Raw genomic sequence first — 21,646 nt, 5'->3', positions numbered from 1 at the left:
TCCGCAAACATCGCGAAAATAGTCAACAACGCTGGCACCATTGAGTAAAGATGGGAAAACAGCGTGGCAGTCGATGAGTTAATTAACCGGTTAACCTGCAATGACTCTCCTGGCCATTTTAGTTTTAGTTTTTGAGGACTGCATACTTTTTTTGCAAACCAAAACAACATACTTTATACTTATAGCACATGCATGAGCCTGGTCTCTTTTGAAAGATGACATTCTGAAGTTTCTGATTCCAGAAAAAGAATTCACTTTTAGTGCTAACGTAATAGAGTAACATAGGTCTGAACTTGAGTTGTAGAAAAACTTGTTACTCAAGTTTCTCTGTAGTAGTTAGTAGTCCAGAGGTAGTATTTCCCCAGAAGGTGGTATGGCTTACAAATCCATACGGACCCATAGCCTGAAGCCTTATGTAGTACATATCCAAATTTTATAAAGATCCATTCAGAAATGAGTGATTAGGAGTGATTTTGGTAAACTGTGTAATTTAGATCCCCATGTGGGGTATCATTGGAAAGCCACACTCATTGGCTACAACCCTCCACAATCATTTTCGAGATCGGATCTAGATTGACGGAACTACTGCAGCCTGAGTCGGGAGTGGTATTTTGCGCAATACCGTGTACTTTGCACAAGCCTCAAATACCGGCATGTAACTCGAGAACCGCTCAATGGATTTTGTCACCTGAAAGAGCTATCCACAGGCAACAAATGGGGCTTTAATTCGATATATATATTGTATTACAAAATATGCACACCCGAGCCACTAGGGGTCGCCAAAATGCCGGTTGCAAAAAGTCCGTAAAAACGTCCCATATGTGGGACGTTGCATGCTAAAGGGCTTCATTTGTGAGAAATCATTGGTGATTGTGTTAACATCGATTCTACAGACATCCTAATTACAACAATATTTGTATCATCAACAATTACGTTTTACATGTATAGTCATGATTCAACGAATCAACGATGATTCAATAGCTATAGTGGAATAGAATGTACACATCTACATTCTGCTCTCACAACAAGGAACCGCTGTCTATTACTGCTTACCAAGGATGAGGAATGGCTACTAGTTAACATTCATGTTCAGTCACACTGTGTGTGTGTGTGTGTGTGTGTAGGTGTGTAGGTGTGTGCGTGTGTGTGTGTGTGTGTGTGTGTGTGTGCGTGCGTGCGTGCGTGCGTGCGTGTGTGTGTGTGTGTGTGTCTGTGGAGGGGGGGTACACAGTCTGCAGTCTGTGTGGATCCGCAGTCTGTGTGACTCTGCACTGCAGCTTGTTCAGTGGCATAAAGGCCATCAATTGATTATGTTTCCTTACATTCAGGCTGTGGACGTAAAGGATATTATTTATTGGTGAGATCTTATTTTTGTTCCAACTACCAGACTAGATGTTGCAGATCAAATATGACTCAAGATCCAGCAACAGCATAGTAATCTTGTTAAATTTTTTGCCAGAAACATATTTTAGGTTCAATGTTAAGTAGAAAAGAGAAGATTTAAGCGTGAGCCGGCACTTTTACATGCACACTTTATCAAGATATCTTCACACACACACACACATACACGCACGTTATTAACTACAGTGATTGTGGCTGCAATTCTGGCTTGTTTCAAGAGGGAGGATTCTACAGCTGAACTGCAGAAAAGGCACAATGCACATATTTAAAATGTTCTCAGTGTTGGGACAACACATTCTATAAAAACAATGCAACATATAAAGGCTGTGAATGTATATGTCAATTGATATATGTATGTGTCCCGTTTTAAGGGACCAAAAGTAATTGGACAAACTAACAATCATACATAAAATTTAAATTTGTAATACCACATCTTGTGGTGAACCCTCTGTTCTTGATCTGGCCAACCATCACCAAGGAAATAATTCTGTCATTCACCACAATTGTTTTCCGTGGTCCTCCAGGTATTTTGGTGTTGTGAGCTCACCAGTGTTCTTTTCTTTTTAAGAATGTACCAAACTGTTGATTTGGCCACACCTAGTGTTTTTGCTATCTCTCGGATGAGTTTGTTTAAATTTTTCAGGCTAATGATGGCTTGCCTCACTGATAGTGACAGCTCTTTGGACCTCATATTGAGAGTTGACAGCAACAGATTCCAAATGCAAATACCACACTTGAAATGCCAGGCCCAGCAGATCTGGTACATACCGGCCAAATCAGCTGATACTGATCGCCTGCCAATATATCAGTTTGCATCCATAGTATTGAGAATTTGAGACCAATATGAAATACCAAAGACTAAATATATAATGAATGGAAATGTGTGGAGTGGACATAATAGTTCACCATGTTCCTGAGCAGCTGGCTGGCCTGTGGCAGGTCCCGGTGTCTGAGGCAGGTGAAGGCCAGACCGAGGCCCATGGTCCTCAGCTCCTGTAGGCTCTGCTCCAGCCTGTTCTGGCCCCTCAGGTACGCCTGGGCCCTCGGGATTTGGTTGGTCAGCACAGCCTGCTGGACCACCTCCTGAGACAGACAGACAGACAGTATTATAATATATACAGTAGGCCCGGTTATAATGTTTTCTGCAGACAATTACAACTGCAGTCTACTTATGTTCATGTACTATTTTATTAGATGCAAAGAACTTCAAATACTAGCCATATCATCATCAGTCAGCCAGTAATTCACTCAGTTAAACACTAGTGGCAGCAAATGACAAACTAAAAACTATTATTAAAGAGATGAAAAAAATAAAGAAAAGAAAATACATAATTTTAAGATTGTACACTAATCACCAAATAATTGGTTATAATGATGTATACACGTTGTTATTATTGACATGTTCCAGAGACTGCATCAAAATAATAAAATCTATCAAAACATATTTTAAACTTTTGAAAATGTTTAGAGAGATTTATCATACAATTAAGTTAACATTGCTTTCAAAATAAACAATAACATCTTTAAGACTTTGATTTGAAATCTTTATTTGGAACATGTAAATGAATACAAACTAAATAAATAACTAAACAAAATCAAAACATAACTCAAACTAAATAATAACTAAACAAAAGCAAAACATAACTCAATTTACATGTTCGAAAAGGAGTAAGAAGAAGTATACACTTATTTAATCCTACCCCTTTTCCACTACTCAAATGAGTACTAATTTAAAACATAAAAAACTATATATATATATATATATATGCAAAAAAAATATGTGTAAAACATGAAAGAAATAAAATAAAAATGTAAACACCCGTGAATATCAAGTCCCTTCCTCATCCCTGTACCTCGTGAACATCATTTCCTTATACATCAGTTTGAATTCTCATGTTTGGACATTGCTTTAGCACCACATTTAGACTGTTCCACAGTTTCACTCCACATATTGAGATGCAGTGTCTTCTCATGGTAGTGCGTACATTTAGAACTTTTCAATTGAGTTCTCCCCTCAGATTATAACCCCCCTCCCTATCAAAGAACAGTTCTTGAATGTTTCCTGGATGTACATAACCTTTTGCTTTATACATTAATTGTGCCGTTTTAAATTCCACAAGATCATTTAACTTTAATGTTTTTGACTTTAAAAATAATATGTTTGTGTGATCACAATAACCTGTAATGTGAACTATCCTTATGGCCCTTTTTTGGAGTATAAAAAGTGGTTGTAGTGTAGAATTATACGTGTTTCCCCAGACTTCAGCACAGTAATTTAAATATGGTAAAACTAGTGAACAGTAGAGAATGTAGAGTGATTTTCTATCCAGAATGTGCTTTACTTTACTCATGACTGAAATGCTTCTTGACAGTTTAGATTGGACATGTTTTATGTGAGGTTTCCAACAGATTTTACGGTCTATTATTACACATAGGAATTTATTTTCATAAACTCTTTCAATAATCACATAATTTATTTTAACTTGTACTTGAGTATTTAATCTACAGTTTCCAAATAACAATTTTAGTTTTGCTCAAGTTCAATGATAATTTGTTTCTATCAAACCATTTTTTTTTATTTCTTCATTTCAGATGTGATGACCTCTAAAAGCTGCTGGATATTCTGACCAGAAAAAAAAAAGATTAGTGTCATCCGCAAATAAAATACATTTAAATATATTGGATACTTTACATATATCGTTAATGTACAAGATGAACAGTTTTGGACCCAACACTGAACCCTGGGGGACACCACAAGCAATGTCCAAACATTCAGATTTATAATCTCTCATTGTCACAAATTGTTGTCTTTTATTTAGATAGCTTCTCACCCAGTCCAACACTACCCCCCTGATCCCATATCTTTCCAATTTCCTGATTAATATATCATGATTAATAGTATCAAATGCTTTTTTTTAGATCAATGAATACTCCAGCTACATGTTTTTTTTTATCTATGGAATTTGTGATTTTTTCAATGAGTTCTATTAATGCTAGTGATGTCTCCTAAACTGCCCCGTTTAGGAGAGAGCGACGGACAGCTCTGTTGTATGATATTTCATAAAGACCCCGGTTGTGAAGTGACCCACCATCACCACCACCACCATCACCACCACCACCACCACCATCACCACCACCACCACCACCATCATCATCATCACCACCACCACCACCAGCTAAGTACCTAGCTTAGCTTCAGTTTAGCCTAACCTGAAAAGACAGGAAATAAGGGAAGATGCCGGGACTCGGCTCTCCCACAGAATGTACTAACTGCTTGAAGATGAGTATGAGGATTGTAGAGCTGGAGGCTCGGGTTTCTACCCTGCACCAAATCCAACAGGATGAGCGACTCATTGACTCTATTTTTGAAGCTACTACAAATATAGCCAACGATACCATGATTGGGACCTGGCCTATGCTAGTAGCTACAGAACAGCACCACCCAAAAGACGGTCCTTGGCACAACCAAGGAGCTAAACCAAAGCAGTGGACCACCGTCAAGAATAAAAGGAGAAATAAACGAACCAGGACCTCACCCCCGGTACCGCCAGGAAATAGTTTCAACCTACTCTCGGAAACATGCATATCAACACCCAAAGCAAAGAGACTTAGAAGTGTGGCTAACAACGCTAACGAAGCAAACAGCGAGCGTAACGGAGCTCACGCTAACGACGCTAATAGCAGGAATACCGGAGCTCACGCTAACACTAGCGAAGCAAACAGCTGGCATGCCGGAGCTCACGCTAATGCTGGCGAAGCTAACAGCCGGCACATCGGAGCACACGCTAACGATGAGACGACGAGAAAAACAGAGCCACGAGAGCGTCGCAGTAGCCGACGCCGAAGGTACGAGACTAACATTAACATGATGGCTACTGAGAAGGCTAGTGGTACAGCTAGCGAGGCTATTTCACCAAGGCCACAAGACTGTGGTGAGAACCGGCAGACTCGGCCTAATCCAAAACAGCCCAAGAACTGTTGGAAAGAAAAATACTAACTTCACACAGAAAACAGACTGCATATTGATTGGAGATTCCACAACAAGGTACGTGGAAATGGCAAACACAGAAAATCGATGTCTAGAAAACACATCTGTGAAGGAGCTGACCAAAATACTTCCAACACTCATCCAGACATAACAAAAATTGTCATTCACTCTGGATCGTTTGACATCCTGCGAAGGAAAACGGGCACAGAGACATTGAAAGAGGATTTCACTTGTTTAATGAACACACTAGACAAATGTCAGGATGTATCCATCAGTGGACCAATTGCATGCTATCGCAGAGGACAAGAAGCCTTTAGTCGACTCCTAAATTATAATTCATGGTTAGAATCTGCCTGTCTTACACACGGACTGAATTTCATTGACAATTTTAATGTGTTCTGGAATAATCCTGAACGCTTTCAGAGGAATGGATTCTTCCCAAAACGCCTTGGTTCGAGGCTTCTAGCAGCAAACCTACGTCATGCCTTAGTGACTTCCAAGGGCATCAAACTCATGATACAAGCACAAGCACAAGGCGTCCTGTCCCCAGACAAGGCCATCATGGCCACCAGCAACCCGCTTGATCAAATGTCCCCGAGAGAGCTAATCAAATCATGCACTAGAGGAGATGGACAGTCTGCTAGCACCAAAACGGGTATTAAATTAATAGTACAAACACCATGCCATCTTTCAAAACATACCGGTAATCTTAACCAGCCAATGGCATGGTCAAAGCTATAACAGATATACACCATCAATGCGTTCACCTGCTATTAACCTCAAAGCCATCAAGGTCAAGCCAAAGCAGACCTCCTCTAAAGAAGTCCAACAAATAAAATTAGCCCTCCTAAATGTCAGATCACTGAATAATAAAACATTTTTAGTAAATTATCTGATTAAAGAAAATAACTTAGATTGCATTTGTCTAGTAGAGACATGGCTAAATAATGACACAGCTACATCAATAATGATTGAGGCTTCTCCACCAGACTATAATTTTTATCAAAATACCCAGAAAAAATAGAAGGGGTGGCGGAGTTGCAGCAATTTTCTCCTCAAAACTCTTGTTTAGAATCACGGAACTAGGCAAGTTCATGTCGATGGAATATCTTGCCATTGAGCTCAAAACAGAATCAACCATTATTGTCACAATTTACCGACCGCCCAGACACTCACCAATATTTATACAGGAGCTCTCTGAACTGATCTCATTATGTGTTACCGGATATGATAAGGTGATCCTAAATGGAGACTTGAACATCCATTTTAATAAGAAAACAGACTCCAAAACTATAGAGCTAGAAAATCTACTGGATAGCTTTGACCTAACACAACATATAACAAATGCAACTCACAAGCTTGGAAATACATTAGACTTAGTTATAACAACAACTGGGCTAAGCATAACAAATGTCTCAATAACTGAATTACCTGTCTCCGACCATCACTGTATATTTTTTGATACTCAAATAACCCTTACTAAAACAAAAAAATAAATCATAGTTAAAAAGAGGCTCCTAAACGACAAGGCTGAATCAAAGTTCATTAATCTTATCAGATTACATGAACCACACAATCATGACAGCTCTCTAAATGAAATGGTAGAAAATCTCAATGATGCACTGTCATCTGTATTAGATTCTGTCGCCCCACTAAAAATGAAAAAGACCAGAGCCTCGCCCTGGCTGAACTATAATGCTGTCAACAAAGAAAAAAGGAAATGTCGTGCAGCAGAGCGAAACTGGAGAAAAACAAAAACCACCATATGCTGTGATATATACAAAGATGCTTTAACTGCTTATAATAAAACCATCCGCTTAGCAAGGAAAGACTACTTCTCTAAAATCATTACAGAAAATGCTGGAAACTCCAGAATCCTTTTTTCCACTATTAATCTAGGTAGGGGGGGGGACACAAATTGTACACTGTACATTGGAATACTGACAAAGCCATACTTGGTCATTTACTGTACAACTAGGTTAGGACATTTGTAGGGGCCAGTTTCGAATTGCAGTCTCCCGTATGTGTTTTTTTTTTTTTTTACTTTATTTTTTAGCGTTTATCGCTTTTCTGGTCAAGCATGACCGACAGAAACAGGTTGAAAATGGGATGTAGAGCAGGGGAAGACATTCTGAGAAATGACGGCGGGTCCGGGAATCGAACTTGTGTCCCCCAGATCCGTGACGAGCACGGTTTTCCCCGACGCAGAAATAGCGCCGAGATATGCGCTCCCCGCCGTAGGTGTTTTTTGAGAGTGTTTTTGAAAGTGGGTAGTGATTCACATTCCTTTACAGCTTTGGGTAGGGCGTTCCACATTGATGTGGCATAATTGCGAAACGTGTTTAGTCCCTTGTTTGAGCCGAATCTGGGTTTAACATGATTTGTGGAGCTCCCTCTGGTGTTGTGATCGTGGTATTCACTGACCTTTGGGAAGTATTTTGACATGTACATGGGTACCTTGGTCGCGTAGTGCATCTTGTAGACCAGGCCCATTGCAAGTTGCTGTACTCTGTCGTCTACTCTAAGCCATCCTAGGTTGTCAAAGTGGGCAGGGGTGAGGTGGGTTCTAGGAGTCAGGTCAAGCAGTAGTCTGACTAGCTTGTTTTGAGATGTTTGTAATTTGTTTTTTAGTGACTTTGAGGTGCTTTGGTACCATGAGGTGCAAGCATAGTCGTAGTACCCTTGAATGAGTGCTCCTGCTAGAGTCTTCAGGGTATTCTTGTTTACCAGAGAGGAGATCCGGTACAAGAATCGAGTTCGTTGGTTGACTTTTTTTATTACATTGGATGCCATTTTGTCACAGGAAAGATTAGCCTCTAGGATGGAACCCAGGTAGGTAATTTCATCTTTCCTTGTGACAATATTGTCACCCACTGTAACCGAGAAGCCGTCGGTCTTGCTGAGTTTGTTATTTGAACCGAAGAGAATGGACTCTGTTTTGCCCATGTATAATGATAGTTTGTTGTCGGCGAACCATATGCAGACTAACCCCTAACCCCAGACTATGCAGACTAACCCCTTGGATCAAATCTGAGGTCACTAGTCTCAGGGTTATCATAGATTCAGAACTGAACTTCAATTCTCATATTAGCAAAGTAACGAAAACACCGTTCTTCCATCTCAGAAATATAGCAAAAGTACGACCATTTATTAATCAGAACAATGCTGAGAAGCTAATTCATGCATTCATATCTAGCCGGTTAGACTACTGTAATGCACTTTTCACAGGTCTCCCTAAGAAAACCACAGAGAGGCTTCAGCTAATCCAAAACTCCGCAGCCCGACTGCTAACTAGAACCAAAAGGAGAGAGCACATTAGTCCAGTCTTAGCTGCTTTACACTGGCTTCCTGTAACATTTAGAATCGATTTTTTTTTTTTGATCCACTTTTTCTCCCATTTTCTATATATTTTCTCCCATCCCAATTTTCGTATCATCCAATTCAACCCTCCCCTGTCACGAACGCCGTTTCTTGCCTCCCACAAGCCGGCTGCAATGTGGACTAAGTCATACATAGCACAAGTCCCCTCCGGTACTTGAGGTAACAGCAGTCGCATCTTTTCACCTGCGCAGCTCGATCTCTCAGTGGCGAGGAGTAACGCGTGGGAGGCTCACGCTGCCCCCAACACTTCCTGATTCTACTGCGCAGGCGCACCAACCGACCTGTAGGAGTTGCTGTCCACAACGCCCGATCCCCACCCATCAGTTTCCCACCCCCTAATACGGCCAATGTGTATTAGTATGAACGACCAGCTAAACTGAAAGCAATGTGGAGCGCTGGGCTCGAACAGGCGAGCCCAGCATCTCTGCATTCGTGGCGAGCGCCTTGCCCACTACGCCACGTAGCCGCCCCCTACATTTAGAATTGACTTTAAGGTCCTTCTCCTTACATACAAAGCTCTAAATGGACAGGGACCTAGCTACATCACCAACACTCTAATAAATTACACGCCAGCAAGAACACTGCGATCATCAGCTGCTGGACTACTAGAGGCTCCCAGAAACAGTCAAAAGAGGATCGGTAATGCAGCCTTTATCAACTATGCCCCAAAACTGTGGAACAAACTACCCCAAAACATCAGGGAAGCCAACTCGCTAGACATCTTCAAAAGACAGCTTAAAACCCATCTCTTTGCTCAGGCATTTCAATGACTTACCTGCACTATTCTTACCCTGCCTACTTTTCTATGCTAATTTTATCTTATTTTACACTGCCAAATTCATGTGTCGGTTATCACACTTTTTACTTCTTACTGATGACTATTTTTAAACTGAATCATTTTAAACTATTTTTCACACTTTTTACTGTAACCTTGCTATTTACATTTTTTACTGTTGTATGTCCGTTCTATTTTATAATTTTTAGACAATTTTTAAACTTAATCATTTAAAACTACTTTATTATTTGTATTACTGAATAGAGAGCCTATTAGGATGCTAGATCCTAATGTGAAACACTGATTTACCATACCCTGCTATCAGGGCCGCCTGGGAGAAATGCGAGGCCCTGTGTACATTTTTTATTTATTTTTTCATACAGTCAACATATTCTTAAATAATAGCGCTGCCCGAGGCTGGGCATGATACAGTCAACATATAGCAAGAGAGAGAGCGAGAGAGAGCTCCCGTTCTACAGTCAATATACAGTGTACAGAGAGAGAGAGAGAGAGAGACAGAGAGAGACACATTGGAAAGAAATTGAAATGCTATTTGGCCCTAAACAGAGTACACAGTGGCAGAATACCTGAGCACTGTGACTGAAGATCCTTGACTAGGTACAGACTCAGCGAGCACAGCCTAGCCATCGAGAAAGGCCGCCATAGGCAGACTGTGTGTGTTAGAAAGAGAGAGAGAGAGAGAGAGAGAGAGAGAGCATGTGTGTTTGTGTGTTAGAGAGAGAGAGCATGTCTGTGTGTCGTGTGTGTGTGTGTGTTAGAGAGAGAGCATGTATGAGAGAGAGATAAGCAAAGATGAGCCCCTAAAGGATATTCAACTTTTAATGGAAGAACAAAACAGAAGGAAAAGATAACTTCACAAAGGCAACATGAATATACATAGATCCAAAAGGACAAAGATCAACACTTAAATCCAAAGAGAAGAGGGTCTATACCAGAGAAAACAAAGTAGCAAGGAGCCAATGGCCGACATCAGCTAAATAGGCTAACTGCAAATAGAGTAGCCAGGTACTGACACCAGGCCACACACAGCTTTGGCCAACGCTACCCAAGCTACACAAACGACCAAGACAATTCACACACAGCACATGTCGTATCTCCAAATGTTGTGAAGTAACATATGTTTTGCCTGGAAAAAAACATCGTTATTAACAAAACATTCGGGAGGGGAAGGAAGGAAGAGTGGGGTAATGTCCAATGGACATCTTACCTGCACCAAGGAACGCAGGGTGAAAGGCCGCAACACAGGTCTCCACGTTGACGAAAGGCCTCTCGCTGGCGGCACAAAAAGAAGCTATGGCCGGAGCCTTGTCATGGTGCAGGCCCGACTACATCTTCTGTCAAAGATGATGTCGTAGTCAGAGTGCCAGGGCCCCCTGCTATTCTCACGGCTAATGTCAATGGTCGTAGCACAAGCTAACAGCTAACTCTAGGCTAACTGATAGCATCAAACTAACGTTCCCAGCCGAGCGCAGCCGGCAGCTAACGTCGTAGCTAAACAGCTAACTGGCTAACAGTTAGCTCAACCCGGCTATCGCTAACCATTAGCTAACGCAGAAGCAAGCTATGCGGCTACCACTGAAAAACTGTACAACGTGAGAAAAGCAATACAGGTGCTGACACCAGGCCACACACCGTTAGCTACTAGTACTACAACAGCTAGTCGGCCCGTTTGGCTCCAGAGAGAGAGAGAGAGAGAGAGATATCCACGGCGAGAATAGAATAGAGTGCATTAAAAACTCACCAAACGTCCAAGAGGATGGAGACAACCGCGTGGAGTTGACAAAGTTCATCTGCCGAACGACCATCCTCTTCATCTTGGCATAACAATGCTGCACGCGCTGTCTCTAGGTTAGCTAACGCTAGTTAGCATTTAGCTAAGCTAGCTACTAGCCGACATCATCATGGCTATATCCCGACTGAACCACACGTTAGCACTCAATATTATAACGTAGCTAAAGCTAACTAGCTGTCCCTGTCTTTAGCCGGGATGGCTAGCCTGACTGAACTGTCTAACATGCAACAACTTTCATCTTCAGTCCATCTGCCGAACGATGTCCTCTTCATCTTGGCTGGCATAACCTCCAATGCTGCATGCGCGAAATAGTCAGACGCTAGTGATGGGTCGGTCATGAGCGACTCGTTCATAAGAGCCGATTCATTGCCGTGAGCGTGAGTCGAATCGCTCACGTCTGGCAATGAGTCGGTTCACGTCGGTTCACGCCCCCCCCCCCCGGCACGCACACAGACACACACAATGAACTCAACAGACGCTACCTTACCTGTAACCCCTCCCCTCATTGAAACCAATTCTGCTGCCTGCAGAGCCTCACAGCTGCCTGCAGAGCCTCAGAGCCAGGAACAAGTCAGACACATTCTACAAACGTGTCTAATGTGAAATATATAAGCATATAAGCAAAACTAGATTTTAGGTCTGTGATGAAAAAGGGCCTCGCAGGAAGGGGGGCCTCGCAAAAAAATAAAAAAAAATAAAAAAAATAATAAAAAAATAATAAATAAAAGATTTTTTTTTTTTTTTTTTTGTGAGGCCCCCCTTCCCGCGAGGCCCTGTGCGACCGCACTGCTCGCACACCCCCTGAGGCGGCCCTGCCTGCTATGCTCACCCATGCCTGTATTTTTACTGTTGTGAAGCACTTTGAACTGCAACCTCTGTATGAAAAGTGCTATACAAATAAATGTATTATTATTATTATAATGCTAGTGATGCTATCGGTGAGTAAATTATGTTTATCAATGAATTTATCTAATCTGTTGTTGAAGAGTTTTTCTAATATTTTTGAAAACTGAGGAAGTAGAGAAACAGGCCTCAACTAATAGAGTGAATAGAATATGAACTATAAAATGAATGAGTCAGCGTTTCAGGTTCACTATGTGCCCCTGTGGCTGTTAAAGCGCTTTATAAATAAAGTTGGATTGGATTGGATTGGACTATTACAAAATGTAAAATTGTCATCCAAGTCAGTAATGTTGACACCATTATATTATATTAGTGGGGTAGAAATTGTGTAAAATCTATATTATGAAAAGCCAGTGAGTCTGTGTTAGTCGGTTGTATTTTGTGATGACACACCAATTAATTTACTCAGTCGATGCCTGAACACAGAATGACACCGGTATCACTGACTACCGCGAAAAGCCTAGATGGAACTAAGTATAAGAAAACAAAAACATTTTAAATTGGAATTTTTTGTTGCTTTATTCCCTTTGTACCAAATTTTTACCGAACTGTGACCCCAAAACCTAGGTACGTCCCAAACCATGGCTTCTGTGTACATTTACACCCCTACACATCACACAAACATGCTTATGGTACAGACGTACAGACACACACAAGCACACACACATTGACACTCTCAGACAATACATCCTCTAACTATAACTACTAGTCATCTTTTAAAGAATGCATGAGGCCCTTTCACTCTTAATACATTCAGCGCCAGATGTCGCTGTGGGCCGTATGGCCGTGTGTGCCAGGGCTGTAATGAATGGGGCTATATGCCGGTGTTTGCAGTGCTAAAACGATATTAAATATTATAGCTATGGATCTAATAATATAGTCGATTGTCATTGAGTTTCTTCCGGTCAAGATGCAAAAAACTGAATTTTTTTCATTCATACATACATTCCCGCTTTATACCGTGGTGAATATGAGTATAGTTTTAGAGTAATTCTGTGTAATCCCAGGAAACGCCGCTAAACAGCGTTTAGTCCATGTCACTAGAAACCGTGCCATTCCTCGCTTGGATCAACAATCAATCTGAAATCAATGCTAGATTATCGGTATTATGTTTCATCAGGTTGGGGGGTTTCTATGCTTCGATCGTCGCCAACGGAATATGTTACACAGTACATTACAGACACACGCTCCGATCGCGGGGAAGGAATTATTGGATCAACGCAAGATTGATAGCATATAGCCCTTACCTTGACTAGGATGTACTGCAAAAAGAATATTCCAATTATCTGATCGCCATTCCAAGTATTGATGTCGATCGTGTTGCCAAGATAATCCACCAAAGAACATGAACCGGCAGTGCTCGATTCTCCCCAATCCATGTGTTATAAACGTTACTCCTGCCCGACAAGGAAAACCATTTGCATAAATTAGGAACAGTAAAGGTATGCTTCCTTGTGGAACACCACAGCTCACTGGGAGGGGGGGGATAGGGTACTGTTTACCTCTACCATCTGTTCTCTCCCCTCCAGGTAGGATTGCATCCAGCTCACTGATAGACTATCAGAACCAATTGCTTTTAGCTTGTCAATCAGAATGGAGTGATTGACAGTGTCAAAGGCCTTTTGTAGGTCCAGCATGACCATGGCGCAGTATTTGCCCACGTCCACCTCTTGTTTGATGTGGTCGTTCAAATAGAGAAGGCATGCGTCAGTGGAGTGGGATGTTCTGAAGCCAGATTGGAATTCGTAGATTAGCTTTTTTCCCCGCGAGGTACATTTCGACCTGTTCATAGACAATTTGTTCCATGACTTTCGAGATGCAGGTACAGTAAGAATAGAAACAGGGCGGTAGTAGCCTGGGTCTAATTTGCTGCCTTTATTATGCAGGGGGGGTCACTCTCGCAATTTTGAAGTCTTTGGGGACATGTCCCTGTTTTATGGAGAGGTTTATTATGTGTGTGATGACTGGGGTGATGGCAGCTGCTGAGTCTCTGAGGAATTTAGAGGGGATATTGTCATGGCCAGTGGCCCTGTTGTTACCATTTCCAGTTTGAAGTCGTCTTTGCGGACCCCTAGGTTTTTGTAGTAGGCTATGATGTGTTCTACCCCAAAATGCCCTGAGTGGGAGGGTAGTTTATTAACCAGTGTTGTGGCTATGTTTGTAAAGAATATGTTTAGGTATTTGGCCACATCCAGCTTGTCTGTGATGAGAGCGTTTTCTGTCTTTATGTTTATAAATCTGGTTTTTAGTTTTTTGCTGCAGCCTAGTTTTTTTTTTTATTATTACTTATCCCCCCCCTCCCCACCCCCTTTCTGGTTGTTGCGCACTCCCCCCTACTGTTGGTCCGGGAGGCCGGAGACTGTCACATGCTTTCCTCCGACGCATGTGCAGCCAGCCGGCAGCCAGCCTGGCAGCGCAGATTCTCACCGGGAGAGTGTAACGTGTGGAAGGTCACACTACCTCCCTCCAGATCCTACCCTCGCTGTGCAGGCGCCCCGACCGAACTGTAGGGGTCGCTGTCCACAACGCCCAGGACCCACCCATCAGCTTTCCCACCCCTAACACTGCCAATTGTGTTAGTATGAACGACCAGCCAAGCTGATAGCAACGCAGAGAGCTGGATTAGAACCCAGCGTCTCCAGCGTTGATGGCGAGCGCCTTGCCCACTACACCACCTAGCCGCTGCAGGCTAGTTGGTTGTTGAGTCATTTCCAAAGTTCACAGGGTTTGTTTTTGTTTTCCTCAGTTTTGTCATTGATTTTTTTGCGGATTTGATCGTGGTGTTTACATCGTCTGTTTCTTTGTATTTTGAGTTCAACCACGTGGGCTTGGAGTTCACTGTTTGAGCTTTTGGCAAGCTTTGTCTGACTTTTATGAAGTTCAGAGCATTTTTTGTCTCTGGTTTTCATAGCGGTCAGTATTTCAGTGTGCATCCATGGCTCAGCGCGATTTTTAACCCTGGTGGTTCTTAGGGGGGCCATGTTGTTAAGTATTGTTGTGAATTTGGTTTTGAATCCAAGCCATGTTTCTTCAACTAGTGTACCACTGAGCTCATCTGACCAGTCCAGGCTCTCCAGTTCTTGGTTAAAGGCCTTGCTAGAGTAGGTTTTGAGGTCCCTAGTTGTGACTGTTTTGTGACAGCCGGCCTTTTGTTTTAGCTTTTTGCGGGTACAGAATATCCTATAATGATCGCTTAACCCGCATGCTATAACCCCTTTATTGGAGATCCTGGACTTGTCAAAGGTCAGAATGAGATCAATGTGTTTTGATTATAATATGTTTGCCTTACTGTATGACACTTTGTGTTGGTTCAAACCATGCAACAATGTTTCCATCTATGCCGTGTTCTTGTTCAATGACAGCATACAGTGGTGAGAGGCAGTATAACAAGATATCACACAAAAACAACAGTGTTAAAGGTGCAGTCTGTAATCAAATGTGATTAAGAAATGGGTTGCCCCACCACTAGAGAATCAAGAGATCAAAACATTTACAAAGATTTGTTTAGCTACAGTAGCTGCATATCGTAGTGTTACATTATAGCAGAGGAACAGCGATGATTATATTATTATTATAAGTTATGAATGTAAAAACACAAAGCTCATTTTCTATCTAAAAGTCAAACTCCACATGCATACTAGCCAACATATATATGATCAAAAACATACATTACAGATTGGGCCTTGTGTTTGCAGTGTCCTATTCTCACCTCTGTAGTGAGAAAGTTCCACTCATCTTGGCCTCGCCTCTCTGTGTCAGGAGTGTGTGAATTAACAGAGGGAGGAGCGTGAGCTCCAGGAGGCCAGGGGTACCTCTTCATCAAGCTCCTCAACTCTGTGATGTAGCCGTCCAGGATCTCCACACACTGCTGCAGGCTCCCATCCAGCACTGTGGAGACACAGAATTAACCACTGACATTCTGCTTCATCTGATCTGTGCTTTCATTTTTAATAAACCCTTGTGCCCTGAGAATGGCTTAAAGCACACGTAATGATTTTTAAATATTTCAGCTAATGAAGTGAAATATTTATCATCATCCAGTTAGTTTTCATGGTGTAACGTTTGGCTAGAGAGAGAGGGGGGGGTACCTACTTACTGGTCACATAAGTCTTCAATAATTTGGGAATACATTTGTTGAAATAACATCTTTCATTAGCAAGCTAAGCATGAGCCTTGTGTAACATTAAGTAACTTGTGTTCCGCTGGGAAAGACACTATTTTCCCTATGAACTCCTGTAGCTGCCATAAAGTCCTGCTCGCAATTTGGGGTTGACACAATTTCTCACTTGGACTAAGTCAAGGGGTCCCTGGACATGAAAAATCACAGAGGTGATGATCCGCCACAGCGGGTGAAATGGCCAGTCGCCAAATAAAAAATGTCTGCCTTCGACTTAAGGTGAATAGGCCAAACAAATAAAAGAATAGATATCGCTATGAAACTTCCCCAATTTATATTTCCATAACAAAGAATGTTTTAATTTTGACGTTTTCTGAAATGTTATGTTTAACCATGCAAATTATGCATTACCATATAATACATGTGTTAATTTGCATATACTAACTTTTTAGTTTCCGAGAGTAAATACACATGTTGTAACACATCCATTTTGCATGATTCTAGGATGGGGAATCCATTTCTGATGTTATGACCATTCTGGCTGGTTGTGATGTTGATAATCATTTTGCTATACCGAAGACATAGGGCGGGATCCACAAAGAATGGATTGCACCCTTACTTACAATTAATTATGAACTGAAAATGGGGGACCCTGATGTAAACAAGACGAAAGTCTCTCTCGTCTGCATCCCCTTAACAATTGTGTGTATTGAGCCGTACTGTATTGTACCCATTCTGCAATCTGTTAATAAAATGTTCAATCAATCAATTGATTGATTGAAAATAAAAAAAATAAAAAATGAGGCAGAAATGGAGTTAATAGCTGTGTGATCGTTTGGTTCAGTGGAGATGTACAATTGTGTGTCATCTGCTATGGAAACATACATTGTGTTTTCTAATGATGTCTCCAAGTGGCAGCATGTATAGTGAGAATAATAATGGACCAAAGCAGCTCCCTTGTGGAACTCCGAAGTAGGTGAATGATCTCCAAGCCTGACGTAAAATCTTCTCCCTTTGATATATGTTCTGAACCAGTTCAATACATAGTCAGAAAGACGAACTAACTTTTCTAGACCATTTATTAGGATATCATGGTTGATCGTGTCAAACGCTGCGCTTAGATCTAATAGGACGAGAATTGAGACTTTATTTGCATCCAAGTTTATTCTGAGGTCACTAATTATTTTAGTAAGAGCAGTTTCAGTGCTGTGGTGTGTGATTGAAATTCCTCCAAGATGTTGTTTTCTTTGAGAAAGGAGTTTATTTGTATTGAGACAATTTCTTCAAGTATCTTGCTGATGAATGGGAGGTTGGATATCGGCCTATAGTTGGTCAGTACATTACTGTCTAGTTTGGGTTTCTTTAGTAAGGGTCTTACGACGGCTGTTTTGAATGCATCTGGGAAAATGCCTGTCAGAAGCGATGTATTTATAATATTTATGACTTGAAATACTCTTGAATATTTGCTTAAACAAATTCTGTGGGTGTAGGGTCAATACAGGAAGTGGAGGAGTTACATTCCATGACAGTTTTGTAAAGCTCAGTTGATAATGCAAGCACATTTTTCCTATAGTTACTTTTTTGCAGGGTTTGCTGATGGTGTCCATGTTTGTATCAGCACTAATGCTGGCTCTAATTGAAGTTATTTTGTTATTGGAAGAATAATGCAAGTTCTTCACATTTTGATGCAGATGACTGTGGAGGGGTGTTGAGTAGCTGGTCGATGGCTGAGAATAATATTCTAGAGTTTCCAGCATTCTCTGTGATAATCTTAGAAAAACAGCCCTTTCTTGACACTCGTATTTCTTTGTTATAGGCAGTCATGGCTTCTTTATATATATCGCAGTGGACTGTGAGCTTGGTTTTCCTCCATTTTCATTCAGCAGCTGTACAGATTATTAGTCTGACCAACACTGCTTATTATTTATTTATTTAACCATGGAGAGATTTTGTCACTTGACTTTTTTTCTGCATTTTAGGGTTGTTGGTGGCGAGGGGGCTGATAGTTCCATGGTCTCTTCTGTCATCCTGCTTAGTGGGGTAGAGCTGTGGATGTTCTCTGTGATCCGATCCAGTCGGATCTATTGGCTTGACGTCATCAGAGTTAGGTTGTGTTATTGTTCCGTCTGTCTTAGAGCTTGTCACCTTGGCAATGACTGCCTCAAGGTCGTTGTCTTATTTCTTTGGAGCCGTTGGGTGGCTCTCACTAGGCAAACACCAGGACCTTGACATTTATCCTGGAGTTTACCGGGAGCCAGTGCAGGGAAACAACGATGGGGGTGATGTTGTTCTCTTACGGTGTATAATAACATGCAGTGTAGTCTAGTGTTGTCTTAGTGTGTAAAAACATGTAGTGTTAGTGTAGTCTTACTGTAGTAGAGAGTGTAGTGTATTGTTGTGTTGTCTTACTGTGTGCAATAACATGTAGTGTTAGTGTTGTCTTACAGTGTGTACTAGAGTGTAGTGTATTGCTGTGTTGTCTTACTGTGTGTAATAACATGTAGTGTAGTGTTACTGTTGTCTTACTGTGTGTAATAACATGTAGTGTAGTGTTACTGTTGTCTTACTGTGTGTAATAACATGTAGTGTAGCGTTACTGTTGTCTTACTGTGAGCAATAACATGTAGTGTAGTGTTGTCTTACTGTATGCACTAGAGAATGTAGTGTATGGTTGTGTTGTCTTACTGTGTGTCCTAGAGAGTGTAGTGTATTGTTGTGTTGTCCTACTGTGTGTAATGACATGTTGTTTGGTGTTGTGTTGTCTTACTGTGTGTAATATTATGTAATGTAGTGTTAGTGTTGTCTTACTGTGTGTGCTAGAGAGTAAACACTTGCAGTGTTGTCTTACTGTGTGTAATGACATGTAGTGTAGTATTAGTGGTGTCTTACAGTGTGTAATACCATGTTGTGTAATGTTACTGTTGTCTTACTGTGTGTAATACCATGAAGTATAGTGTTGTTTTACTGTGTGTAATAACTAAGGCTGTCAATCGATTAAAATATTTAATCTGATTAATCGCATGATTGTCCATAGTTAATCGCAAATTAATCACATATTTTTTATCTGTTCTAAATCTACCTTAAATTGATATTTTTTAAGTTGTAATACTCTTATCAACATGAGTCAACAAATGCTTGCTTTATGCAGCCATTTAACACAAAAGGGTGACCCTCATGCATTGCAAATTTGCATAAAATTCAAAACAGAGTGATGCACAAAATAACTTAAAAGAAAATAATAATTTAAAACAATGAATAAAGTGTGCATGAAATAATAGGGGAAAGAAATGTTAGGAACTTGTTACATTCACCCACACAAGGGCTGAGGACCCACACCCCCCTCTCTCACACACACACACACACACACACACACACACACACACACACACACACACACACACACACACCACACACACACACACACGTTAACTTTGACAGCCTTAGTAATAACATGTAGTGTAGTGTTAGTGTTGTCTTACCGTGTGTAATAATATGTAGTGTTAGTGTTGTCTTACTGTGTGTAATAATATGTAGTGTTAGTGTTGTCTTACTGTGTGTGCTGGACAGTGCGCTGCAGACTTGCGTGCTGAGGAAGCTCAGGGTGATGTTGAGCAGCTGCTCTGAGAACTGTCTGCTCTGGCCTTCTGTGTGCGTCTCCCTGATAGCAGAACACAACAGGTCCAGGGCTGCACACAACTCCTGCACATCTGAGAAAAATACATTATCATCATTATGGGCTATTCAAAGACAAGGACATACAAAGTACATGAATAATTTTGGGGTTTCAATATTAAATGTATTACTATATAATTTATAGAATAGAACACCTTGTTGTGTTAAAATCAAGCTTTCTTAGTTTCAAAATGTGTGTGTGTGAGGGATTTGAGGGAGAGAGAGGACAAGAGTAAGACTATGAGACAAAACAGACTGTGACCGGCCAGGGCAGTTCGCTCACTAGCCAGTTAGCCATTTAGGCAGTCAATGCTGTAGCTTTCGCTAACTAGGGAGCTGGCTAACAAGCCATGACAATAGTCACAGAAATAAATGGGATTAAATGCATCAGACATTTGTTTTGTATACAGGAGACGAAGCTACATTGGCCCTCGGTAATGTTTCTGGCGACCCGCGATGAAGTTAGGGTATAAATGTTCTATTTGGTCCAATAGAGTTTTAAACCAACCTACAACATCACACAGTATTTTTCTTTTAAGAAGGTAAAACCGTGGGCTAAACTGTCAAGTTAGGAATGACAGCTTGTTGAAAGCTTGCTAGGCTACTGATTGCATGGAAACTAGGCATGAAGCGAGTTGTGTATGACTCGTGAGACAGATTACGAATGATCTTTGTGTTCATTTTCTTGGGCGGCCCTCAATCCAATGTTGGGTCCCTAGATTGGCCCTCAGTCATCAGAACTTTGAGCCCTGCTCTATAGCTGACAGCTGGTGAGGTGTATGTGGGAAAGTGGGAAACACAGATTATTGCCATTGAAAAATCTATTGCATTGGTGGAAGAAATTAAAAGCTTGTTTGCTAAGTTGCTGAGCAACGTCAGAAGGATACGCCCCTTCCTGACAAAAGAAGCCACCCAACTCCTCGTCCAATCAACAGTCATCTCCCGCCTCAACTACTGCAACGCACTGCTAGCTGGCCTCCCGGCCACTGCCACCAAGCCTCTTCAACTCATTCAAAACGCAGCGGCCCGCCTGATATCAAACCTACCGAAGTCGGCCCATGTCACCCCACTTCTTAGGGACCTGCACTGGCTCCCCATTGCTGCACGTATCCGCTTCAAGGCCCTCGACCTAGCATACCGTGCAGCAAAGGGAACCGCTCCCGCCTACCTCCGGTCAATGGTCTCTAACTACACACCCTCAAGACCCCTACGCTCTGCATCTTCTGGCCGCCTCAGACCTACTCCTATCCAAGCTCCCGGAGGGTCATCAAAGAGAAGCCGCCTATTCTCAGTCCTTGCCCCACAATGGTGGAATGAACTACCCATCCCAGTTAGGACAGCCGAATCCCGTCCAATCTTTCGCCGTCGACTAAAGACTCACTTCTTCAACCATTATCTGAAATGAAATGAAAAAAAAAAAATCTAACCCTGACTAACCTTACTGTCATGCACTTGTCCTAATAAACTAACCTACACTGTAACACGCAACACTTGATGAACATTGTTACTCAGCTGATAGAGTTGTACCCTTCTTGCTGTCTTGTCGTACAGAACTTGTAAGTCGCTTTGGATAAAAGCGTCAGCTAAATGACTAAA

The 21,646-nt window shown here is 41.5% G+C and overlaps 1 protein-coding gene across 3 annotated transcripts in view; it reads right to left on the bottom strand.

The window, feature by feature from the left end:
* Window positions 1–21,646, bottom strand: part of spg11 (SPG11 vesicle trafficking associated, spatacsin) — a 165,635-nt gene that overhangs the window by 111,591 nt on the left and 32,398 nt on the right. For all 3 annotated transcript variants that reach the window (XM_084334705.1, XM_084334706.1, XM_084334707.1), the window contains exons 9-11: window positions 19,930–20,085; window positions 15,971–16,149; window positions 2,308–2,484 (exon numbers count right to left, since the gene is read on the bottom strand). In XM_084334705.1, the coding sequence (XP_084190831.1) occupies window positions 2,308–2,484; window positions 15,971–16,149; window positions 19,930–20,085 (512 nt within the window). The remainder of the gene's footprint in view (window positions 1–2,307; window positions 2,485–15,970; window positions 16,150–19,929; window positions 20,086–21,646) is intronic.

The sequence above is a fragment of the Notolepis coatsorum genome, assembly GCF_963971535.1.
Source record: "Notolepis coatsorum genome assembly, chromosome: 18".
Lineage (NCBI taxonomy): Eukaryota > Metazoa > Chordata > Actinopteri > Aulopiformes > Paralepididae > Notolepis > Notolepis coatsorum.
This window is presented reverse-complemented; position numbering and strand designations above follow the sequence as displayed.